This window comes from Myxine glutinosa, chromosome 1, assembly GCF_964187855.1.
Source record: "Myxine glutinosa chromosome 1, kmMyxGlut1.1, whole genome shotgun sequence".
Taxonomy (NCBI): Eukaryota; Metazoa; Chordata; class Myxini; order Myxiniformes; family Myxinidae; genus Myxine; species Myxine glutinosa.
Genome location: NC_136261.1, coordinates 1,247,921 through 1,273,913, shown reverse-complemented (window position 1 = coordinate 1,273,913; position 25,993 = coordinate 1,247,921). Strand labels below are relative to the sequence as shown.

The following is a 25,993-nucleotide window of genomic DNA, read 5'->3' as shown; positions in this document are numbered from 1 at the left end:
GCCGAGCGGAATGGCCGTCGTGTCCGCACAAATTACCCGACTATACTCGACGTTGACGAAGTCGCGCGATGCTGGCTCAATAAGAAAAAGAAGACACCCGGGTGGATTACAATAACACAATACGACACCAGGGGTTCAGTTCTCAAGACCTCCGGAGGAGGTTATATTAAGGCGGAAGGTTAGATTACAACTACAAGAGGGACAGCATAGAAAGACAAGCACTTAGACACAATCTTATATTATTCCCAACAGACGACAGATAAACGGGACAAAGCTGACTCACACGGGGATTGATGGAAAGGACAGGCGGGTAGCGATGGCTCCAGGTGCACCTGGGCTCAAAGGTCAGAATCGACTCGGTCCGGTCCAGAGATGCGGGGAGGTCGCAGCGCTCGGATGGCGTCTTGTCTGCTCAAGCTGGGGGCGCATCTGACTCAGCGCTCGCAGGTGGCTTTCCTTCTCCAAGCTGGGTGCGCATCTCTCGTCACATCCGGCGCGTGGCCGCGTATATCCGGCGGGGAGTGACACGCCCTCGGCTCGTTAGCTCCGCCTCGTGGAATCGGCACGTTGCTTCTCATTGGGTGCGTGCGGGGGGTTTACCAGGCTCCGCCCTTGACGAGGAGCTGACAAGGAGCCCCTTCGTGGTAACCCCGTGGAGCGCATGGTCTGGAGCTAATCGAGCCGGTGTGAGGACGCATCCTCCCCCGCTCCGCCGCCATCTCCTCTGTTGTTGTTGTAATTGTTGGGGAAGAAGATGGAAGGAGGTATGGGAAAGGTCCTAAACTCACTACTGATGCCATATAATCACATTCTGGTGCAACGAAGAGTCATAATTAATGGAGACGAGGCCTTAACTGACATAGAATAAGAATAACTAGGAAGATGTCCGAAAGTTGTCTACGTGTGGTGCGGTGGACCTGGGCACGACATTTAATGGGGGAATAAGGGGAAGGTCGGCTCTACTGATTGTTATTTACATGCAATGGGACTAGGGAATGGAGGATCGGGGAAAGTTGGGGAGTATTGGAGAAAATAGGGGAATATTTACAAGCGGATATGGAGGCCAAATTCCATATTCGCAACAATATATATATATATATATATATATATATATGTATATATATATATATGTATATATATATATATATATATATATATATATATATATATATATATATATATATATATATATATATATATATAATATACAGTGAAACCTTGACTTACGAGTTTAATTCGTTCTATGACCGAGCTCGTAACTCAATTTGCTCGTTTCTCAAATTAAATTTCCCCATTAAAATGCATTGAAATGCTATTAATCCGTTCCAGCCCGCCAAAAACCACACCAATTTTTTTTAAATATACAGTATATATAAAAATATCTCGCGCTTTATATTTCACCTGTATGCAGCATACAAGTTGGCAGGATGGCCTGGACTGGAGGTACGCACACTTGACTCTAAACTGTCCAGCCTGGGTTTGAATCCCGACCCAGCTATAACCTGTCATGGGTGAATCACAGGCAGGGTGATTCATCAATGTGTGTACCGCTAAACTGGGCGCCCCGTTTTCGTCCCATTAGTTGTTGGATGTTAAGGATCTCACCGTGTTTTCCACAAAGAGAAGGCGAGCTATCGCCGGCACTCTGAACAAGTTGTGGCCTGGCATGCTCTTCTCCTCTGCCGTTATATACGTCCTCCTCGGCATCTTTTTCCAGAAGAGCCCTGTCTCGTCACAGTTGAAGATTTGCTGGGGGATGTATCGTTCGGCTTCTATCAGTTCGGCAAAAGTTATAATAAAATCTTCAGCTGCCTTCACATCCGCCTCACCAAGTCGACAACACGCACACCTCGCTCATGTTTTTCGACGATTGCGTGTTTTATATCCAAGCACATCGTCCTCTTCTTCTTCTCAGTACTGCCCTTGGCACTCAATTTCTTAGGACCCATGGTTAAAACTAAGAAATTTTCCAAAATAACCAAAATGCGAAAACAAAGCAGCAGCGATATACGGCAGAGATGCTTGCACGGCAAGATAACCACGTGACCGGAACCCACCTGGTGGCGGGTGGCGTAGGCTCCAAAATAACCAAAATGCGAAAACAAAGCAGCAGCGATATACGGCAGAGATGCTTGCACGGCAAGATAACCACGTGACCGGAACCCACCTGGTGGCAGGTGGCGTAAGCTCGTAACTCAGATCTCGGCTCGCATCTCAAAGCAATAAACCGCCCGAGCGACGGCTCGTATCTCGGAAAACTCGTAAGTTGGTGCACTCGTAAGTCAAGGTTTCACTGTATATATATATATATATATTATATGTATATATTAATATATATATATTATATATATATTTTATATATTTATATATATATATATATATATATATTATATGTATATATTAATATATATATTATATATATATTATATATATATATATATAAGTTCAAAACACACCTGGTCACAAGTGTGCTGCACTGACCGGGTCCTCAGTCGAGGTCATCAGCATCATCCCGTTTCGGCCCTTCAACCGCGATACGGTCAGCTAAGGTGGGCCAGCAGGGGCACATCCACATCCACATGCAGCAACTGCACCTGGATGCGTACATACCCCCACCCCTAGCCAGTGCGAACAACAACAACAACACCTCCACATCCAGAATCCACAGCATGAATCCACAGCATGACCTTATCTGTCCCTCGTCTTGTCTTTGGCTGCCGTCCAACACGGCTCCGTTCGGCCCCGATGCACCCACGAGGTCCATCGTTCCCGCACCACAGCACCGAACACCGCTCCAAGCACACGCGGATGGCGAGCCAACGCCCGCGAGGTCCGTACACCACTCCAAACTTCAGGAGCACCGATCACACACGACAGCCAGGGAAGGACGTGCTGCAAGAGAAAGCTGCGCAAGCAAGAACCGCCGGACGTGCATGACGAACTGCTGGATCTCCAAGAGCATGAACCGCAAGAGAGAAAATGGCGTTCGGCTCTCCCTTAAATAACCTTCCCGCGGTGGTGACGTCAGCTCTGGCGCGCTACCAACCAGCGACTTCCACCGACTCGCCGGCTGGAGGTCCGCACCTACCACGCTGCCCCTTCACTCGTTCCCTGTTCCGTGGTCATAGCGCGTGGCACTTGATGTGGCTAGGCCTGTCGGAGGTATAGGTGGCGGCGGCCATCATCGGCGGTGTCCTGGCCTGGTTTCCTTGCCTGTTCGTCTTTCAGTCATGTCAGGGAAGGGAATTATTTAGTGTTGCACTAGGGACCTAACTACGGTGTCTACAGGTGTGCATTGCCAAAAGGGACAAAGGTTTAGCTACCAGGTGTGACACACAGGGGCACTACTCTTTAATCCCTATTCTATTTAACACACGAACATCGTGGTATGTCCACAGGTATACATCTTAACCGACAAATCGCCTAAACACACAGAACTTATTACAGGTCAGATTCCTTACCGCGACAGACGAATACCTACCTACACAGATCTATCTGGCTCTACATATTGCTACCCCACCGACATAACAATATACTCACCTTTCAACTCCCAAACCATTTTAGTCACAGCAGATGTTACATCCCTCTACACTAATATTCCACATTCAGAAGGCCTGTCTGCATGCCGCAAAGCACTAGATACACGACAGGTCCCAATACCACCGACTCAAGACCTTATGCGCCTATTAGAACTGACACTCAAACTGAATAATTTCCAATTCAATGGACGACATTACATTCAAACTCAAGGTACCGCTATGGGTACCCCTGTTGCACCATCATACGCCAACATCTTCATGGGAATGATAGAGGCCAAGATCTATGCACAACCTCATCACAGCATCTTGGAAAAATCCTGGGTACGTTATATTGATGACGTCCAGTTCATCTGGTCAAAATCCCCCCTTAGTCTCACACAATTCCAAAATGAATTAAATTTGATTCATCCGACCATCAAGTTTACATTCTACAGCTCACAGTTCGAAGTTCACTTTCTAGACACATCACTCACACTTCAAAATAACAGACTCGAAACAGAACTATACACCAAACCAACAGACACTCACTCTTACCTTCTCCCTTCTTCATCTCATCCTAAACATACAATATTGCAAGCATACCATACAGTCAAGCAATCAGAGTAAGACGCATTTGCTCAACAAAAATGGCAGAAGAAACTTCTCTCTGCTAATTAGAAACACACTTCATTGCAAGAAACTATGACCCTCACTCTGTGAAAGAAGCAATAAACCAAGCAAAACGCATACCGAGAACAGACCTTCTGACTTACAAACCCAAACCTGCAACTAACCGTGTCCCACTGATAACCACCTACTCTCCTACCTCATCCTAATTGCCAAGTATTCTGAATAAGGCCCTTCCTCTCCTCCATCAATCAGAAACACTCGGCACCACATTTCCTCAACCTCCACTCACATCATTTCGACGTGGTCGGACACTCAGGGACCTTTTGGTAAAAACAAAGCACCCACAGCCCCACAACAAAGAAACTAGTATCCCTGGCTTCTATAAATGCACAGCAAACAAATGTATTATTCACAAGCATTTACGAGAAGGAAACCAATTTTGTAGTTCTCGCACTGGACAAAAATTCTCCATCACCTCCTATATGAACTGCAAATCTACATGGGTCATATACCTAATCACTTGCCAAAAGTGCACCAAACAATATGTTGGAAAAACTGAGAATACACTCTACACACGATTTAATAACACCAAGTCAGAAATCAATAACTTCCACACCAGTCAGGGCAAATCTCTACCTTACACGATGCACTTTAATCAACCGGATCACTCTATAAATGACATTCAAATCTCTGCCATTGAATCAATTACAAATCGATCACACACCACGATTCTGAAACGTGCGTCATTTTGGATACATAAACTTCGGACAAAAATCCCTCATGGCATAAATTTTGATGATTAAAGAATGTTTCAACATCAACCCAATCAAATCATTAACCGTAACCCATTCATTCACTCATTCACTCATTCATTCATTCTACCTTTGTCATTTATATAAATATATAAATATATTATATGAATATAAATGGTATATTAATATATGCTTGTGTGTTTATGTATGTATGTATGTATATATATATTTGTATATGCACGTGCACAAACTGTAACGTGAACGATAACTGTAAGCTGCGCTTCACTTCCGCTGAACTTGGGGACGGTGAGTGAGCTTTAGCGTGGCTCTTCTTTTTGTATACATCTTCTACACATATCACACATCTTACACACATATCACACATCTTACACACATATCACTATCCATACTTGTCTGATATACATGCCTGTTGTTTCTGTAGAATAAGAAGAAAACCTTTGTTGGTCTAAAGCTTGTCGAGAATTAAAGATCGACCGTCCTGAAGCTATGTCCGCGTATAACGGAATATATATATACGTCCGCGTATATATATATATACATACATACATACATACATACATACATACATATATATATATATATATATATATATATATATATATATATATATATATATATATATATATATATATATATATATATATATACATACTAGACGACCCATGACCCGTTGGGTCAATGTCAGTTTGAATAGATATGAGAATAGACCTAAAGCGAACGCTGGACATCATCAGGGAGATTATTTGGGCCAGCAAGCTATAAGGCTCACCTCTCCAGCGTTCTAAATCACTTACCTGTGACACGTGATTTCGGCCCTTATCTCCGATCACGTTTTTTTTTTTTTTTTGTTTGTTAGAAAAAACACGCGACCCGTGGACTACCACGATTTTGTTGTCAGAGGACACTTCTGATGACGATGTTCTTTGTCGACGATCCTCCATTTACATAAACTCGCACGTTCTCTTTCCTCTTCCCTCGCTGAGCGCCACATACAGCTGACCATGCTGGAAGACCGGTTTCTCCAGGTAGACCAACACATTCTCCATAGTTTGCCCTTGCGCCTTATGGATCGTCATTGCGAAGCAGGATTGTATGGGGAACTGGCAGCGCTGCAAAGGGATATCCTCAGCTTCCGACAGATTTAGTCGGATCCGAGGGAGCATTACAGTTTCGCCTTCAAACGTTGAACTTATGATCCTCGCAACTATAATATTTCGAAGCATGTCCTCAACAATCATGCGCGTCCCGTTGCAAAGTTTCGGAGGGTCCAAGTTCCGCATCAAAATGATAGGAGATCCTTTTTTGAGCTCGAGGTTGTGCGGCGGCAATCCCGAGACTTCAACGGAATCTAGGAATTCCGTTGGGAAGTGCGTCGCATCAGTACCCTCAGTCACACTGTTGAACGCAGCATACTCCTTGCTAGCACCAGGGAACCTTGTGATGCATCTTGAATTGATGTTTCGCATCATATCGTTGAGGGGCACTAATATAGACCTTGCTGAAAAAACCTCCATCGGATTGGCGAATGATGGATATATGGTATCGATGCACTCATCGAGCCCACTCGCTGTCAGCAGTATATCCTCTGGCAAATTTATCTCATCATCCGCATTTTTCTCGATTCTATCCTCGCCGATGTCGAGCAAAAATCTTGAAAACTGCCCACTTCCGTCGGGCAGTCGCATATTAGTTCTCAAGTGAAACATTCCAAAGCTCTGCCATAAGTAGGACTTCTTTATGCACGCATTCTCAACGTCAGCATCACACCCTCTTTTCACCACGGGCAGAAGTTGACGGAAATCACCACAGCATATCGTCAAGATCCCTCCAAAAGGCTCGTCTTTGTCACATACATCACGCAACGTGCGATCCACAGCCTCGAAACTCTCTCTCCTGATCATAGGACACTCATCGCACACGATGAGTTTTGTACTTCGAAAGAGGTCTGCGATAGTGGAATTTTTATCGATGTTGCATACGCCATCTTCCCTCGGTGTCAGAGGGATTTGGAACCTTGAGTGCGCTGTTCTTCCACCAGGCATGAGGGTAGCAGCTATGCCAGATGAGGCCACCGCAAGGGCAACTTCTCCACTCGCTCTCACTTTAGAGAGAATCAGGTTAATAAGAAACGTCTTCCCTGTGCCTCCAGGCGCGTCAATGAAAATCATTGATGACTGATTCGTGCGGATGTTGCTATTCGCGTCCATAGACGTGAGGTGTGATTCGTTGTCGGCGTCCATAGCGCCGTCGGAGGGTTGATACGACATTCTTCCTGCAAATAGTATTGTGTTTGTGCTATCGTTTTGCCGATCATCAAATGACAAATAAATTACATTGTGAAAATTAAAGATTTCAAATTAACCTATTTAAAGTGTATGCGCATATAAATAATAAAAAAAATCGAAGAAATATCTCTCGGTAATTTCCTGAAACATATTTTACTTCCGGGTAATAATGTTGAATGAAATGACGAAGATATATATTGTATGCCTATTATTTTAGGCGGTGTATTTTCGTATATCAACGTGGCGCGATTTTTAAAATATATCTCTGCAATTTCCCGTGTGTGCGTGAATGTTCTCAATTATTTATTTTACCGAGTCTAAAACCATCGATAAAAATGAAATCAGATGGCGACTTAGATTGAAGATAAAGGCGTGAAACAGACTCAATGGCCTTGAAGATACAAGCCTTTCAGAATTCATTTCGTTCTATAAACGGAAACTTTCATCGGATTTTCTTCCCGTTTTTTTTCAACCGAGTCTAAAACTATGTTAGCGACTGTGAAAAATGAAATGATATATCGAATTTGATTTGAAATAAAACTGAGAGGGAGAGCAAGACACCACGGGCCTACAAAACAGGCCTCAAAGCTATGCGAGTTAATAAAATGGTGGATATTACTACTCTCTCAAAGGGGTAAGCCACGCCCCCGGACCGATCGAATGTTACATACAAACACGCAAGATTTCAATTTTATAATTATATAGATAGATAGATACTGTATATATATATATATTATATATATAAAAAATAAAAGGGAAGAGTGCAAATGTTGACCGAGTGAGAATGACGACTCGGAGTAAAAAGAGGTCCTTAGTAAAGCGTTGCTTTGAAGGAATGTTAAATCTCGAATAAGCACTTTAGTGTTGTTTATTGTGTGCTTGGAATCGGGTCGTTTGACTGCACTTGTTCAGGTGTGATGCCATTGTGTCATTTCCTACCTCCACTTTGAACCCACTATTTTTCCAGGTGGTGTGACCCGCATGACCGTCTCCTTGGTCGTGATCATGTTTGAGCTGACTGGTGGCTTGGAGTACATTGTACCGCTTATGGTGGCGGTAATGGCGAGCAAGTGGGTCGGGGATGCGTTTGGTCGTGAGGGAATCTACGACGCACACATTCGTCTCAACGGATATCCGTTCCTCGATGCCAAGGAGGAGTTCAGCCACACGACTCTGGCAGCGGACGTGATGCACCCACGACGCTCCGAGCCACCACTCGCAGTGCTCACGCATGAAGAGATGACCGTCGATGATCTTGAAGGGACGATCCGCTCCACCTCGTACAACGGTTTTCCTGTCGTCATCTCTCGTGAATCCCAGCGGTTGGTTGGTTTTGTGCTGCGAAGAGATATTGCTCTTGCAATAGGTATTGAACTGCATAATTTACCAACATTCTTTAAAAGCAGCTATCTGCTCTCGCCTAGTCGCTGTGTGCCGTACACTGTGCTGCCTCTTGTTTTGAGTTTCGATTTATTTTTGATGCATAAAGGCCATATATGTTACATCGCTGTCGCATTACCCTGATGTTCCAACTGAAAGGTCACACTCACATCATGCGATAAGAACAAAAACTCATGTGATGGCATTTTGCCGTGAAAATATTCTCGCCTTGTAAATCGCCAACCAAGCACCAACGACATCGTAAATGGCTCTGATTTTTACAGAAGAGGAAACGAATCCTTTTGTAAAAGTAACCATCTGAGAGCATTGAAATTGGAGAACTAGCAGTAAAATTGCTTTGTTCTTAATAAACACTTCTTTACTCCATTATCGTGCTTAATAAGGTTTCTGATATCGTCAATATAAAAGCATTCAATGATCTCATCTGATTTGTCCCCTGACATTTTGGATAATGGGGATGCCATCTTGGCATTGAGAAAATGCAGAAATTTCCATGAGAAATGCATTGGGCACAAATACTTTACAATGAACCACCTTTCGGTTTTTTCCACGGAAAGGTTTCGGAGATAGAGGTTCAAGATTTTCGGTTTTCCCAAGATGGTGCCCGTATCATGTGACATATGTCATAATTATCATTACAAGTTATGCAGGAGTAGGCGCTCCAATGATGGAAATTTTGTCTCAAATGGACCAACAGTTGCAGGAAAAACGAATTTTTAAATGAAGAAACCCGCAAAATGCTGGCGGAAGGGACTTGTGTACGTACATACGTCCATAAGTACATACATACAGACAAACGCTGTTCCAGACAGCATTGCCGTATGGGCTACACTGTTAAAAGTTTGTTTGAGACGTACCTCATTCATCGCTTCAGGAGAAGTGAACTTGAAATGAAAATGCAATCTTAATCGTTAGTTATCTTCCTTATGCCTCTTTGTCTTCCTTGTCTTCTCTGTTCCTATTTTGAATATGAATGATGGTTGCCTGTCTCGTCACAAAGTCGAAGTTAAGCTCCTTGTTTAGGAGAAGTGTAGTGATGTTTTGCTACTTCAGGAAACATGACGTAGTGGCTCTCGCATGGCTGAATGGCGGAGGATTATGAAAAGGAACGGCTTTTTCAGCAGCTGAGCATGCTCCGAGTCTGGAGTCGCTTTCATTTTACAATTTTGATGTTCTCCCGAGTGGATGTTCTGTTTTAAGGAGAATGTCAAAGGTAATTTTGCTTCTGTAGTCTGTGGGTACAAGTGTACAATCTTAACTCTGTCCTCATAATACTGCAGATTTGGCCACTTTCTTCGTACATGGGAAACCTCTGTTGCACATATTAAAATGGCCTTGTCCGTCTCGACTCTAGATGGAGATTTTAATTGCTCCTTCTACTCCGCTTCTACGAGGATTCCGCTTCCGGTCCCTCGAGCGACGGGGCTTGCTTTGATCTCTCCACGGCATCAAAGTTTGAGTGTTTTCCCGTTCGTTTCTTTGTCAAATTTCCGCTGCGTATTTTGTTGTGTATGTGTTATTGTGTGTTTCTATTTGGTTTTGGTTTTGTAGTTGTTGCAAATTTGTGTGTAATTAGTCGTTTCTTTGTCCGCGCTTCGTGCGGCCTGGTGTCTCGTGCGGCCTCCTCGTCTCGACTTGTGCCCCGCCCCCTATATTCTCGTTTGTTCTGTCACCTCTGCTCCTGCTTTCTCAAATCCACGTTCTCACTTAGAGACTTTTCCCGGATTGTTTTCATGGTTTTGTTTAAATATTTATTTAAATGTGTTTAAACCGCAGCGGTGACCCCCCCCCCCCCCCCCCCAGGATTTCCATGTTTTAAACGTTTCCCAGTGTGTACCCTGGATAAGAATAGGTACGCCGTATCCCTGCGTGTCGTAGGAGGCGACTAAGAGGGTTGGCGTCAGAAAGGGCATCCGGCCATAAAAAAAACATTGCCTCAAAAAGAGAACCATGACAATTACAACTACATGTGGGCAGGGTACAGCCCGAAGTGGAGATCGGTTTCTGAGGTTTGGGACATGGAATGTAGGGACAATGACAGGGAGATCAGGAGAAGTGGTGGAAGTATTGGTCAGAAGAAGAGTGGACATATGTTGTGTGCAAGAGATGAGATGGAAGGGAAGTGGTGTGAGAATGGTGAAGGGTAGGCAGGTACAGAAATACAAGTTTGTGTGGCAAGGGTGCCTGGAGGGTGTGAATGGTGTTGGTGTCCTGTTTTCTGAGGAGTTTGTAGACAGTGTGGTGAGTGTGACTGGAGTGAGTGATAGGTTGATGATGGTGAAAATGATGATTGGAAAGCTCTTGGTGAACGTCATCTCGGGATATGCTCCGCAGGTTGGTCGGAGCGATGAAGAGAAGGACAAGTTCTGGTGTGCGATAGAGAAGCTGATGGAAAACGTGAAAGATGAGGAAGTTGTTGTGGTAGGAGGAGACCTAAATGGACATGTGGGAAGGAGTATGGATGGTTTTGACGGAGTTCATGGGGGTTACGGATATGGTGTGAGAAATGGAGAAGGTGAAAGGATTTTGGAGTTTGCTGATGGAGCTGATTTGTTGATTTGTAATACTCAGTTCCAGAAAGAGGATAATAAGCTTGTTACATACACGTCAGTGGGTCGACGACAACCGTTGACTACCTGATGGTGCGTAGGCGAGATAGGGGGCACCTCCGAGACACAAAGGTGATCCCGGGGGAGAAGGCTGTTTCACAGCACCACTTGGTTGTCTGCGACGTAAGGGTGAAAGGTGCAAGGAGAGCTCGGCGGGTGAAGTACCAACCGAGAATGAAGGTGTGGAGGTTGAAAGAGGTGACAGTAAGGGAGGCATTAAAAGAGAGGCTGAGTAGGGTCGAGGATGATGTGGTTGAGCTTGAAAGTGGTTGGATGTCAATGAAAGCTAGTCTGTTGGGAGCCGTTGGTGAGGTATGTGGATGGACAAAAGGACCACCGAGGCACTCGGAAACATGGTGGTGGGATGATGAAGTTGGAAAGAGGATTGACGAGAAGAGGAAAAAGTTCAAGGAGTGGCAGAAGGCGAAGGGTACGGGAGCAGAAACAGCCGAGCATGAAAGGTATAAGGCAGCCAGGAAGGCTGCAAAGAAAGAGGTAGCAAAGGCACAGGAGGCATGTAGGAAAATGTTCGGAGAACGCTTGGATTCGGAAGAGGGTCAGAAAGCAGTATTCAGGATTGCAAAGCAGATAGCGAAAGAGAGGTGTGATGTGATGGGGGTGAGCTGCTTGAAGGATGAAGTGGGACAAATCGTTGTCGACCCAGATGGAATTAAAGGAAGATGGAAAAGATATATGGAAATGCTGTTGAATACAGAGAATGAATGGGATGGCAACATAGAGAGTAACCCAGTTTTAGGACCGGCAGAGAAGATAACTGAGAAGGAAGTTGAGGAAGCGATAAAAGCAATTAAAAAAAAAAAAAAAAGAAAAAAAAACCCAAAAAAAAAAAACCCAACAACCACCTTTAGAGGCCATTTTTCCCCGCAAAGCGGGGGTTGGCCTTTTTCGGGAACCGTGGTTGTTGTTGTTTTTCGGTCCCCTATTTGAAGCAATGTTTTACGGCCGGATGCCCTTCCTGACGCCAACCCTTTTTGCCGCCTTTAACGACAAACAGGGAATTACCAGTGAACTGGTACTCAATTAGCCGACCTCGGAAGGATGACAGGCTGAGTCAACCCCCCTGGCGTTAATTCAGCGATCGACCGGGATTCGAACCCAGGATCCTTGGATCCTAAGCCGGCACCCTAGCCGCTAGCCCAACACCAGGGATTCCGCTAGCCCAACACCAACACCCAACACCGCTAGCCCAACACTAATAATAATAATAATAATAATTCATTTATTTTGTATAGCGCTTTTCCAGAAGCCCAAAGGCGCTTTGACAGAGTGGCAAACATAATGCATAACAATACATGAAAACAACAATTGCAAAAAAGACAAGAATCAATAGGGAAATATTTAAAGCAAAAGGAGGGAGAAGGAGAAGAGATAGTCAGGGGTTAAATGCTGTGGGTTGAATGTTGAATGCAGTGTTGAACAGGTGGGTCTTTAGTGATGTTTTGAATGTGGTGAGTGAGGAGGAGTCTCTGATGGTGTGAGGTAGTGAGTTCCAGAGGGTGGGCGCAGCGATGGAGAAGGCCCTGTCCCCCCAGGATCTGAATTTGGTCCGGATGGAGGGGGTCAGGAGGTTTGTACCAGCAGAGCGGAGGTTGCGGGTGGGAGTGTGTCTGGAGAGGAGGTCAGCCAGGTAGGATGGGGCCAGGTTATGGAGGGCTTTGTATGTCAAGAGGAGGATTTTGTACTGGATTCTCTGGGGGATGGGGAGCCAGTGAAGCTTGTAAAGGACGGGGGTGATGTGGTCACGGGTCCGGGAATGGGTGAGTAGACGGGCAGCGGAGTTCTGAATGTATTAGAGTTTATTGGTGATTTTTGAGGGTGAACCATAGAGGAGGCTATTGCAGTAGTCCAGACGGGAGGTGATGAAGGCGTGGATGAGGGTTTCTGCAGCCGTGGAGGAGAGGGATGAGCGGAGACGGGCAATGTTTTTCAGGTGAAAGAAGGCTGACTTTGTGATCTGTTTAGTGTATTTGTCGAAGGAAAGGGTTTGGTCAAAGATGACGCCAAGATTCCGGATGTGAGGGGAGGTGGATACTGGGATACCGTCGATGTTGAGGGCAAAGTTATGGGTGGATTTTGTGAGCGTTTTTGGGCCAATGATGATTATTTCAGATTTATCACAGTTAAGCTTGAGGAAGTTGATTTGAAGCCAGGATTTTATTTCAGTGATGCAGTTTGTCAGGATAGAGTGGGTGTCGGTGGAGACGAACTTGGTGGAGATGAAAAGCTGGATGTCATCGGCGAAGCAGTGGAATTGGAGACCATGACGGCGGATTAAGTGACCGAGCGGGGACAGGTAAAGGATGAAGAGGAGGGGGCCAAGAACTGAACCTTGGGGGACACCTTGGGGGAGGGGAGCAGTGGGGGATTTGCAGTTATTGATGGAGATGAACTGGCATCTGTCATAGAGGAATGATTTAATCCAAGAGAGGGCAGTGCCGGTAACGTTAAAGGTGGATTCAAGTCGGGTGAGGAGGATAGTGTGATCGATGGTGTCAAAGGCAGCGCTGAGGTCGAGGAGGACGAGAATGTTGAGGTTGCCAGCGTCAGAGGAGAGGAGAAGGTCGTTGGTGATTTTGAGGAGAGCAGTTTCAGTACTGTGGTTGGACCGGAATCCGGATTGGAATGTTTCATACAGGTTATTGGCAGAGAGATGATGTTTGAGTTGAGTGGCTACAGCGCGTTCCAAAACTTTTGACAGAAAGGGTAGGTTGGAGATGGGTCTGAAGTTGTTTAGGGTGTCAGGGTTTAGACCAGGTTTTTTTAGAATGGGGGTAACAGCAGCAATTTTGAGGGAAGGTGGGACGATGCCTGTAGACAGGGAGGAGTTTATTGTTGCAATGATAAGTGGAGAGAGAGCAGGGAGGGAGGCTTTGACAAAGCTGGAGGGGATGGGGTCAAGAGTGCAGGTGGCAGTTTTCATTCCTATGAGGAGTTCAGAGAGGTCAGTAGGGGAGATTGGGGAGAACCGAGACAGGGGATGGCAGGACAAGGGGGGGCAGGTGGTTGGAGGGGGAGCGGGTGCGGCGGTGGTCAAGCTGTTGTAGATGTTGTCAATTTTGCGTTGGAAGAAAGAGAGGAAGGAGATGCAGTTGTCTACTGTGAATGAGTGGGTGGTGGTGTTCAGGGGGCGGAGGAGTTTGTTTATTGTCGAGAAGAGTGCTTTTGGGTTTCCGGAGCCAGAGTGGATAATTTGAGAGTAGTAGGCAGAGCGGGCGCGGGAGAGGGCATCTTTGTAGTGTTGTAGGTGGTCCTTGTAGGCTTGGGAGTGAACTGTGAGACCCGTTTTATTGCGGAGTCTTTCAAGTTGGCGAGCACGAGTTTTCATCAGGTGGAGTTCAGGGGTAAACCAGGGAGCAGAATGGGTGAAAGAAACTGTTTTGGTTTTTACAGGCGCAAGCTGGTCAAGGCAGGAGGAGAGAGTGTGGTTGTAGTAGTCAGTGAGGTCAGAAGGGGTGTGGAGGTCAATGAAGGGAGAAGTGGACATTTTTTCAGAGAGGGTGGATGAGAATGAGGTAGGTGAAAGAGCGTTTAGCTTACGGAAGTTGATTGTGCGATAATGCCTTGGTGTTGGGGCGGTAAAACTAGTAAAACTAGTAAGACTAGCCCAACACCAGCCGACACCAACACCAACACCAACACCCAACACCAAGCGATAAAAGCAATGAAGGGTAGAAAAGCGGGAGTGCCGACGGGAGTTGTGGGAGATATGTTGAAGGCAGCAGGAAGTTGGGGTGTGAAGAGAATGACAGAGATCTGTAATCTGGTGGTGAAAGAAGGCCGCATTCCAGTGGATTGGGAACTGAGTACCCTCGTCCCTCTATACAAGGGGAAAGGTGACCCTCTGGAGTGTGGCTCGTACCGAGCGATAAAGTTATTGGAGCATGGAATGAAGGTATTGGAAAGGGTGTTGGAGAGGAGGATAAGGAAGAAAGTGAAGATCGACGAAATGCAGTTTGGATTTATGCCAGGAAGAGGAACGACAGACGCGCTTTTCATTGTGAGGCAGTTTCAGGAGAAGTACATGGAGAAGAGGAAGAAGTTGTTTCTTGGGTTTGTTGATCTGGAGAAAGCATTCGATCGGGTTCCACGCAAAGTATTGACATGGGCATTGAGGAAGTTAGGAGTGGAGGAATGGTTGATCAGAGTAGTGATGGCAATGTACAAAAGAGCGCGCACAGCTGTAAGGACGAAGGACGGGAACAGTGGTGAGTTTGAGGTGAAGGTGGGAGTGCATCAGGGGTCGGTACTAAGTCCACTACTATTTGTAGCTGTGATGGAGGTGCTGGCTCAGAACGTAAAGGAGGGTTTACCGTGGGAGTTGTTGTATGCAGATGATCTGGTGTTGATTGTGGAAAGTATGGTTGGACTGAAGGAAAGGATGAACACGTGGAAGGAATGTATGGAGACAAAAGGTCTGAAGGTGAATATCGGAAAGACGAAGGTGATGGCAAGTGGTAAAGCATGTGGTGAGGTGGAAAGAACTGGGAAGTGGCCCTGTGCTGTGTGTAGGAAGGGTGTCGGAGTGAACTCCATTCAGTGTACAATGTGCGCTGAGTGGGTTCATCAAAAATGTAGTGGTCTGAGAGGGTCATTAACCAGTGTGGCAGCTACATTCAAATGTAAGGTGTGCACAGAGGGAGCTGCAGATGGAGGAAATGTTGAGTTGGATCTTGGAGACGGCGTGAAGCTGGAAGGTGTGAAAACATTTTGTTCCTAGGAGACATGCTGAATGGAGAAGGTGGATCAGACTCGGCAACGGTTGCTCGAGTGAGATGTGCATAGAAGAAGTTTCGGGAATTGAGTGGCGTGCTGATGATGAGGGGAGTGTCGTTGAAGCTGAAGGGAAAGGTGTATGCTGCATGTGTGAGAAGTGTTATGATTTATGGGAGCGAGACATGGGTAATGAACGTAGAGCAGCAACAAAGGTTGGAAAGGGTGGAAATGCGAATGGTTCGACGGATGTGTGGAGTATCGTTGAGAGAGAGGAAGACAAATGATGAATTGCGAAAGATGATGGGAATAGAGCCTGTGATTGATGCTGTGAAGAGGAACAGGTTGAGATGGTTTGGTCATGTGTTGAGGAAGGATGAAAGTGACTGGTTGAGAAGAGTGATGGAAATGAATGTAGAAGGAAGTAGAAGACGGGGAAGACCGAGAAAGACTTGGCTAAAGATGGTGGAAGAAGAAATGCGGGCAAGGGGGTTAACAAGGAGAGATGCAGAAAATAGGGCAAAATGGAGAAGATTGTCATGGGGACCGCAAGGACTAGCAGGGAAAATGGCCTTTAAAATGCATGTTGTTGTTGTATGTTGTACTCCACTTTTGATCCTGATGGAAAGGAGCGTCGTTCAACTTAGCTGTATTTTGTCTCGAGCCTCATCTAAGTTCTTTATTGCTGATAGATGGAGCATTGTTCCTTCAGAATCCCTCAGAGATTGTATCGATAGTGTTATTGTTTAAAAATCTGATTATCTCTTTCTAAGTTTCATTAATGTATGTTTTCTCTGGTTCACTGGATGTTATGGACCATGTAGTCATTGTACTGAGTGGTTTCTCTGACAATCATATATGGTGTATAGTTGAAGTGCATAACATAATGTAGTAGAATGAAACGATGGAAAGAAAAACTCATCTTATTGCTGAAGGTTATAGTGTTGATCTGCATTGGTAGACAGGTAGCACAGGAAGTTAATTGAGGTATGCCGTGGGAAGAAAGGAGTAGCTGTCGTTTCGGAAATTAACCCTTCGCCAGAAAAAAAGAGAGATGGGATGGAGGCGAGTGATGATATAGAGTTCGAGTGAGTGAGAGGTGCGTGTGTCATTGCGGGTGCAGTGGTCATGAATGAAACACATGAGGGTGAGAATAATGGAGATCTTTTGCCTATTGTCTCCCTAACCAGGCAGGAAAACTTGCTTATGACAAACGTATGTTTCCCCTGATCTGAGGAGATTGGGTGTGCCATTGGTCCTCTTGTTTTCCAGAAGTGTGTTGGAGGCCCGGTCGTCAGGAACTTTCCATAATAATGCTAGCTCTAGCCTCGATTATCTCAAAATGTTACTAAATGAACCATTTCTTTCTAAATCTGATCTTTCAAGGAATCTGTAGTTGCCTGTTCCTTCACGCAACACTTCATGTTTGCTAGTTGTCCTGGGTAAAGCACTTGAGAGATTTTTCTTTTCATAAATGGAGGTCACCAGCTCACTTAATTGTGGTTACCGAGATCAGATCGGTCAGGGTAATTGGAATAATTTCCTCTGTGATGTACGAGCTCCTTGAACGGACAGCTAGGGTATAAAGTTAGATCCACAGTGAGAAAGTGGTTCCTTGCCATGCCATTTCACATTCCCTCCTCTGAGAGTCGATTATTGTGATGGCTCGTTCCCCTTTGCATCCGTGCACAAAGCTCAAGCAGTGTATGCCCTGTATCTCAAAACTCTTATTTCTGCAAAGAACCACAGACTTGGTAAAGAGCTATGTTTCGATGTGATCCATCATTCGGTTTGAATGGTCTGCCATATACAAGGTCACCCATTGGCTTGGTGTTCTGCGGACTTGAGGTGGCATTTGGTGCATTGCATTTTACGTTGAAATATTATATTGCACTTCAAGATGTTTTTAAATATACAGTGCAGTACCTGTTAATTATTTATTTGACTCTTCACTTGAATATTCTTTTTCTCTTGCAGTACTAATGTCTGATCATCTCCATCACCATGTCCCCTTTATTGTTGATTCGCATCCTTTTCCTCAGAGAATGCCCGGAAGCGTGGCGAAGGTGTGGTGAGCAACTCTAGGGTGTACTTTGGGCCCCATGCACCTCCTCTTCCTCCTGACGCCCCTCGACCCCTCAAGTTGCGCCCCATCCTTGACCTTTCGCCTTTCACCGTCTCAGACCAGACGCCAATGGACATCGTGGTGGACATTTTTCGCAAGCTCGGCATCCGGCAATCGCTTGTTACCCACAACGGGTGAGTCGGATATTATCCCAGCAAACACGGTTATCATTGTTGGCCTTTTCTTCATTGCCCTATCCTAACTTAGTCATTGGAGTTGTTTATTTGCATTCTTTCCTATGCTATTTCCAGCCGCTGTATAACGTCATCTCTGGGCACCGGAGAGGGCCCGGCGATGACGCGTGCTGACCGGGAGTTCTCAGTTTTCACTCCGGTTGTTTGCTTGTTTGTTTCCTTGCTTGTTTGTTTGTCCGGGCGATATCGCAGCCATCCTTTGAGCTAGGAAGCTGGCAAAAACGGTATTTTTTGTTTTTCTATTAATTAATTAATTATCGATTCATTAAGTACTTATTTATTTTCTTTCTCATCTGGCAATATCTCGGGTACTTTTTGAGCAGGGAAGCTGATATTTGGACACGACAGTGAAGGCACCAAAGTGATTTGACTGTAAAGGGTATTTTTGATTTATTGATTAATCTGTTAATTGATTAATTATTTAATGATTAATCAATTAATCGATTAATTATTTAATTACTTGATTAATTACATAATAAATTAATTTTCAAAAAGTTACAGGTTCGGATGAAACGGTGGTTGTTTAGGTATGCTATTAGCCAATTGATTAATAAATGAATTATTAGGTTTACTCGACATACAATGTAGAGGAATACCTATTATTTCTGTGCGAGTTTATTTTCTTTCTTCCGCCCCTGTTTTTCATGTCCGGAAACTTAAAAACTCAACGTTCTCTGCAACCGTTAGTCCAATTGGCACGAATTTTTCAACAAGTGATTGGATAGACCTGCATAATTTTTACTGCTAATTATGACGTCATAGGTCACGTGGTATGGGCGCCATCTTGGAAAAAAACCTTCAACTTTGCCCCTCTATATCTCTGAAATGGCTCGATGGAAAGATTTGAGTCATGGCTCAAAACTCCCTAACCCTAATGGCTCATTCTAATTAAACTCTGCATTGGGACCAAAAATATGTTTACTTCGGATATTAAAAGTGCTAACATTATGACGTTATGAAAAGTGCTAACGTTATGAACAAATGGAACCCTTGATGCCACAAATATATTTTTTGTGCATGACCGAAGTGAAAAAAAAATTCAGAAACCTAAATATTTCGACGTCATAGGTCACATGGTTCAGCCGCCATATTTTTTGTGAAAAATACAAAAAAAACCTTTTTCTCCGTACATTTTTTCTTCTCAGGCCATGTGAATGATTGTGCCATTGCCATTTTTTGTATTTATTTCCTTAAAAATCATTTTCTCTGCAGTCGTTGGACCGAATGACAGGAAGTTTTCACCATAGGAGCAATTCGGCCTGTACAATCTTTTAATGGTAATTATGACTTCATAGGTCACCTGATACGGGCGCCATCTTGGAAAAAAGCAAAAAACTTTGCACTTCTATATCTCCAAAAGCACTGTGTATAACAGATTGACACATGGCTCATTGTAAACAAGCATTCTGAGTATTGCGCTGCAATACATGTCCCCTACCAAAGTTCAAAGTGCCATAACTTTGTCAAAAATGATCGAATATGCAAATTTATGTACCGTTGATACGGGTTTTCAAACTTGATCTGAGGTATGCTGAGACACGTGTGTGACGCCACGCCTCGTTGATAAGCCCGCAAGGTCGCTCCGTGGAGCGGCCTGCACGTATTGCATTGTGTGAATTATATAATTACCAACTCACGGTCTGAGGTACTGGCGATCCAAGAGATATCCATTTTAAAAAAATATTTCCGTTTAATTAACGATATCTGCCAAACCACGTGCCCTATCGCAAATTCCAAAAGGACATTTTAATAGACTGACATGCTGAACAGATCTGTGAAGTTTCCCCTCGATTGGATCAAAAATGAGGGAGCGGCTTGGTTTTAAAGGTTCATGCTTAAAAACGTCATAACTCTGAAACCATGTGACACATGACGTCATGCTCGCTCATTTTTTTGTTCATCATGGGTATGCGATTCTGCCTTTCATGTTTTCATGGGGTTTTCATGTTTTCACGAAAAACAATATGGCGGCCGAAGCACGTGACCTGTGACGTCATAATTACCATTAAAATATTCTACAGACCGAGTCCCTCTTATGGTGAAAATTTGATCTCAATAGGTCCTATTATTGCAGAGAAATTGGTTTTTAAAGGAAATTAAAACTTAAAATGGCACTGAGGTAAGGATCATCAGAATTGTCAGAATTACTAAAGTTCAAAGTGCCATAACTTTGTCAAAAATGATCGAAACGTCGTGAAGTTCGAACTCGACTTGTAACTTATCATGAGGAAACCATGTTCCAAGTTTGAAATCATTAGCATTAAGCGTTTTGAAAAAAAGTCCGGAAAACTGTTCTTTGCGTGACGGACTGACGGACTGACGGACTGACGGACTGACGGACTGACGGACTGACGGACTGACGGACTGACTGACGGACTGACTGACGGACTGACGGACTGACGGACTGACTGACTGACGGACTGACTGACGGACTGACTGACTGACTGACTGATGGACTGACAGACTGACGGACGGAGGGACGGCGTGCAAACCTATAGTCCCCTCCAGTGTACACCGGTAGGGGACTAATAACTCTCCGTGCAGAATAACATGTGTGAATGATGTCATAGGTGCCTCATAATGCGACAAGTAAAAAAAAAAAACTTCATCCGATCACGATTATATTTCTTGAGCATCATCGAGGTATAAATTGATGTAGAAAAAAAAAATAATAATAATAATAATGATGTCATAGGTCACGTGGTTCGGTCGCCATGTTGTGTAAAGAGAAAAGCCTTAAAAACCACTAAAAACCCATTTTCTCCGAAACAGCTCAACAGATCGAGGCCAAACTTTGCATGCATAATCGCATCCCCATGACAAACAAAAAGTTTGGGGACCGTGACATCGTCGGTCACATGGCTTGGGAGCTATAACTTTTTGAAGCATAAACCTTTAAAACCTACCTCCTCCCACATTTTTGATCATATTGAGTTGGAAACTTCACAAATATGTTCCCTAGCTGAGTGCTAAAATGACCTTTTGGAATTTGCGATTGGTCACATGGTTTGGCAGCGATAAATAATTCAACGGATATCTTAAAAACCTTGTATCTATTGAACCGCTTCATTGATCGACATGAAACTTTAAAGTAATGTAGAAGGGGTCAAGTGGAATAAATGTATATAATTTCAATATGATTGGTTGCTTGGTTTGGCAGCCATAAATAATTGAAGGGAAAGATTAAAAAATAAATTTCTCTTCAACCGCTTGATTGATAAACATCAAACTTTAACCTAATGTCGATGTCTTCAAGTGGAAGAAGTGCTTAAAATTTCAACATGATTGTATGGTTGGGAAGGTAGAAATTGTTATTGTGTGAAGAAGAAGAAACTACATTTTATCTTCTCCAGCCATGTGACTTTTTTCGGTGTATGTTTAATTATGATGAACGTTTAATTATGATGAACGTGGGGTTGTCTGAAAGCGGGGTTGTATCAAGGCATGTCCAATGAAAGCAGGGTTGTATCAAGGCATGTCCAATGAAAGCAGGGTTGTATCAAAGCGGGGTTATATCAAAGCGGGGTTGTTTCAAAGCGGGGTTGTATCAAAGCTTGTCTGATGAAAGCGGGGTTGTGTCAAAGCGGGGATGTGTCAAAGCGTGTCTGATGAAAGCAGGGTTGTATCAAAGCGTGTCTGATGAAAGCAGGGTTGTATCAAAGCGTGTCTGATGAAAGCAGGCTTTGTGTCAAAGTGGGGTCGTGTCAAAGCGGGGTCGTGTCAATGCGGGGTCGTGTCAATGCGGTGTAGTGTCAATGCGGTGTAGTGTCAATGCGGTGTGGTGTCAGAGCGGTGTGGTGTCAATGCCGTGTAGTGTCGGAGCGGTGTAGTGTCGGAGCGGGGTTGTGTCGGAGCGGGGTTGTGTCGGAGCGGGGTTGTGTCGGAGGGTGGTTGTGTCGGAGGGTGGTTGTGTCGGAGCGGGGTTGTGTCGGAGCGGGGTTGTGTCGGAGCGGGGTTGTGTCGGAGCGGGGTTGTGTCGGAGCGGGGTTGTGTCGGAGCGGGGTTGTGTCGGAGCGGGGTTGTGTCGGAGCGGGGTTGTGTCGGAGCGGGGTTGTGTCGGAGCGGGGTTGTGTCGGAGCGGGGTTGTGTCGGAGCGGGGTTGTGTCGGAGCGGGGTTGTGTCGGAGCGGGGTTGTGTCGGAGCGGGGTTGTGTCGGAGCGGGGTTGTGTCGGAGCGGGGTTGTGTCGGAGCGGGGTTGTGTCGGAGCGGGGTTGTGTCGGAGCGGGGCCGTGTCGGAGCGGGGCCGTGTCGGAGCGGGGCCGTGTCGGAGCGGGGCCGTGTCGGAGCGGGGCCGTGTCGGAGCGGGGCCGTGTCGGAGCGGGGCCGTGTCGGAGCGGGGCCGTGTCGGAGCGGGGCCGTGTCGGAGCGGGGCCGTGTCGGAGCGGGGCCGTGTCGGAGCGGGGCCGTGTCGGAGCGGGGCCGTGTCGGAGCGGGGCCGTGTCGGAGCGGGGCCGTGTCGGAGCGGGGCCGTGTCGGAGCGGGGCCGTGTCGGAGCGGGGCCGTGTCGGAGCGGGGCCGTGTCGGAGCGGGGCCGTGTCGGAGCGGGGCCGTGTCGGAGCGGGGCCGTGTCGGAGCGGGGCCGTGTCGGAGCGGGGCCGTGTCGGAGCGGGGCCGTGTCGGAGCGGGGCCGTGTCGGAGCGGGGCCGTGTCGGAGCGGGGCCGTGTCGGAGCGGGGCCGTGTCGGAGCGGGGCCGTGTCGGAGCGGGGCCGTGTCGGAGCGGGGCCGTGTCGGAGCGGGGCCGTGTCAGACCGGGGCCGTCTCAAAGCTGGGTCGTGTCAAAGCGGGGTGGTGTCAATGTGGTGTGGTCGTCTCAGGGCGGGGTCGTGTCAATGCGGGAAGGCTGAGGAAACCGGTCATCACTGCCAACAGTTATAAAGTGGCAGTTCTATTTTTACGACTATTATTTACGTATTTTCATTATTTATCACTTATTTATTTTCTGTCTTATCTGGCAATATCTCAGGCACGTGTTGATTGAGGAAGCTGATATTTGGACATGACAATGACGAAGTGATTTTGGTATTATGGATATTTTTGATTTATTGATTCATCGATTAATTATTAATTTTTTAAGTTAATTAACTATTTAATCAATTTTCAACCTTCGGATGAAACACTGGTGGTTTAGGTGTGCTGTTCGCCAATTTATTAAGAAATTAATTATTTTATGATTATAATAAATTTTAATTACGCAATTAATCAATCAATTTATTGTATACCTCTCCCTTCCAATACCGTCTGTGTGCTGCACGGCGGCCTCGCCATGCGCCGGGCGCGCCCCAACAATGTTGTTTATTGTTGTTATGTCGGTGGGTAGAGGAATATCTAGATCCAGGTAGATCTGCATCGGTAGGTACTCGACTGTCGTGACAAGGAATCTACTTGTAATAAGTCCTATGTTTAGCCGCATGTCAGAATAAGTTGTATCTGTGTGCCCGCCATGAGGGGGCGGGGCATGCTAATTAGTACAGGGATTATGGGTAAAATTCCCTCCGTTTGTCATTCCCTCTGTGAGCAACCCAGTGTCCCTTATGGCAATACATCCTATAGACACCTAGATAGGCCCATTAGCGCACCACACATTAATTAATTATCCTCCGCCACAATAAGACTTACAGGAAGAACAGGCAGGAAGCCAGATCGGGGCACCGCCGATGGGGCCGCAGCCAGCCACATCACCAGCTGGCATAGCAACAAACATCGTGCAAGGCAGGCTGTAGCTTCGCCCAGGAGAACGTGTGATTGGTTGGGTAAGAAGCTGGCCACTGATTGGTGAAAGGAAGGTGGAAGGAAGCGGCACACTGATTGGCCACCGACCATGGACACCTCAGCCAATCAGTGTGGAAGGCGCGAACACTCGACCAATCAGTGCGGAAGGTGCAAAACCACTACTTAGAAGCAGGTCGCTGATTTGATGGCGAAAGGCCAGTGACGTCAGAAGGCGGGAAAGACCATGAATAAGTGAGGGAGTGGTTGGTGGAGGAGGAGAGCTGACGTCACACCGTGGGTGACAAAACGACTCGCTCGCGGGCATTCTGGGTCGTCGTCATCGTCATCGTCGTCTTCCCTGGGTTCTCGCGGGCTCTTGGTGCTTGGTGCTTGGAGCGAGGCTGGTGCTTAGAGCGAGGCTTGGTGTACGAGCAAACGGGACCTCGCGTGTGACCGTCGAGCGGGCGAGCAAGGCGTGCCGTTGAGCAGACGAGATTGGGGCGAGCGGGTGGTTCGGGGCCTGGCAGCGGGCGAGCGGGGGCACATTGAGGCCTTTCTTCGCGCCAACCGGAGCTGTGTCGGACGACGCGCTCGAACATCGACCCGACGCTACACTGCCAGACAGATAAGCTCACATAAACAAATACACGACGGGACATTTATTTTATTCATTCTCCCATTGTTGTATCCGAAGTCTGTGAGTGGGGATGTCCCAACCTAAAATTTAGTTTTATGACCGCGTTTCCCTGTTCCGATATTTATTTTGAATAAACCCTTCTATTATTTTCTCTTTCATTCCAAATCCTGCGTTCGTGTGAGATTAATTTGCAGGGTTGAAGACTGCCGGTGAGATCGCTACAGGTAAGGGCTTGCCGCTTCTTCCTCTTCCTTCTTCCTCCCGTGCTGGCATAGTCAAATCCGTCATTGATCGTCGCCTCCATTAAAGTTTGTTTGGCCATCCGCGAGTCCACGGTATTAACCGAGGGCATTCGCGCGACATTATTTTGTCAAAGGGGCAGTGTACTTTGAATGTATCTGTACTTGTTTATTTATGTATTAGCTCACCTGGAACATCGTTCCAGGGAGCTTGTGTGATGGCGTGTCGTCAGTCCGTCAGTGCGTAAACACTGGCAACTTATTCTCCGCATTGCTGATGGGATTGTGACTAAACTTGGCTTGAATGATATTTGGTATGTTTCAACTCAAGTTTGTTCATGGCATTTAAAAAATCGGTGTCTACTTGGGGGTCAAATTGGGTCCAGGTTTGTCCCTCCCCACCTCTCCCCCCCCCCCCCCACCCCGACATAGGTATTTGCTCTTTTCTCTGTAACTGCACAAACAAATTTCATGAAACTTGACCACAACCTTCAGCACCCGTGATGTACCAAAGTTTGTTCACGTATTCGAAAACTTGGGGACTGAGGGAGTTTACGGTGGGAGGGGATATTGCCCACCCAAAATAGGTATTTTTTAAATTCTTATGATTACATTAGTATAATTCTACATGCTGCCTTGTCTGCGAGGAACCATTGAAATTGGGTTAAATAGCCCGAGAATAAAGTTTTAAAATACTGTTACGGAATCTGACGACGGCACTCCCCTTACCGAGGGGGGTTTAATCCCCTCGTCTTGTACACTGGCCGTCTCCGTTCCTGAAGCTACCCCGCTCCCCCATGGGGTGGGATTGGCCGAGGTGATTGGTCAAGGGATTCCCGTACACCCCCGCCAATCCCTCCACAAGGCAGGTGGGTAACTCCGCTCGAAACCACGGACAAGATGGTATTTGCCGAGCGGGTTAGCAGTCCGAAGTTCGAGCCGTTAGCAAAGACTAACCCGATTCATAAGCATTGGCCGAAATCGCACCACAGGAACTCAATGGGGAAATCTCTAAAGCGATCGGATGAGAAAGAAGAAATCAAAGAATGGAGGAACAGATATTTATTAACTACTATTTACACAAACCAAAGAAGAGAAGAGATAAAAGTAATTTACAGGGAAAATGAAAAAGCAGATACAC

The 25,993-nt window shown here is 45.9% G+C and overlaps 1 protein-coding gene across 2 annotated transcripts in view; it reads left to right on the top strand.

Moving 5' to 3' along the window:
• LOC137420685 (H(+)/Cl(-) exchange transporter 5) overlaps positions 1-25,993 on the top strand; it is a 146,141-nt gene that overhangs the window by 117,885 nt on the left and 2,263 nt on the right. For both annotated transcript variants that reach the window (XM_078773362.1, XM_078773413.1), the window contains 2 exons: positions 8,174-8,572; positions 17,990-18,206. In XM_078773362.1, coding sequence (XP_078629488.1) covers positions 8,174-8,572; positions 17,990-18,206 — 616 coding nt within the window. The remainder of the gene's footprint in view (positions 1-8,173; positions 8,573-17,989; positions 18,207-25,993) is intronic.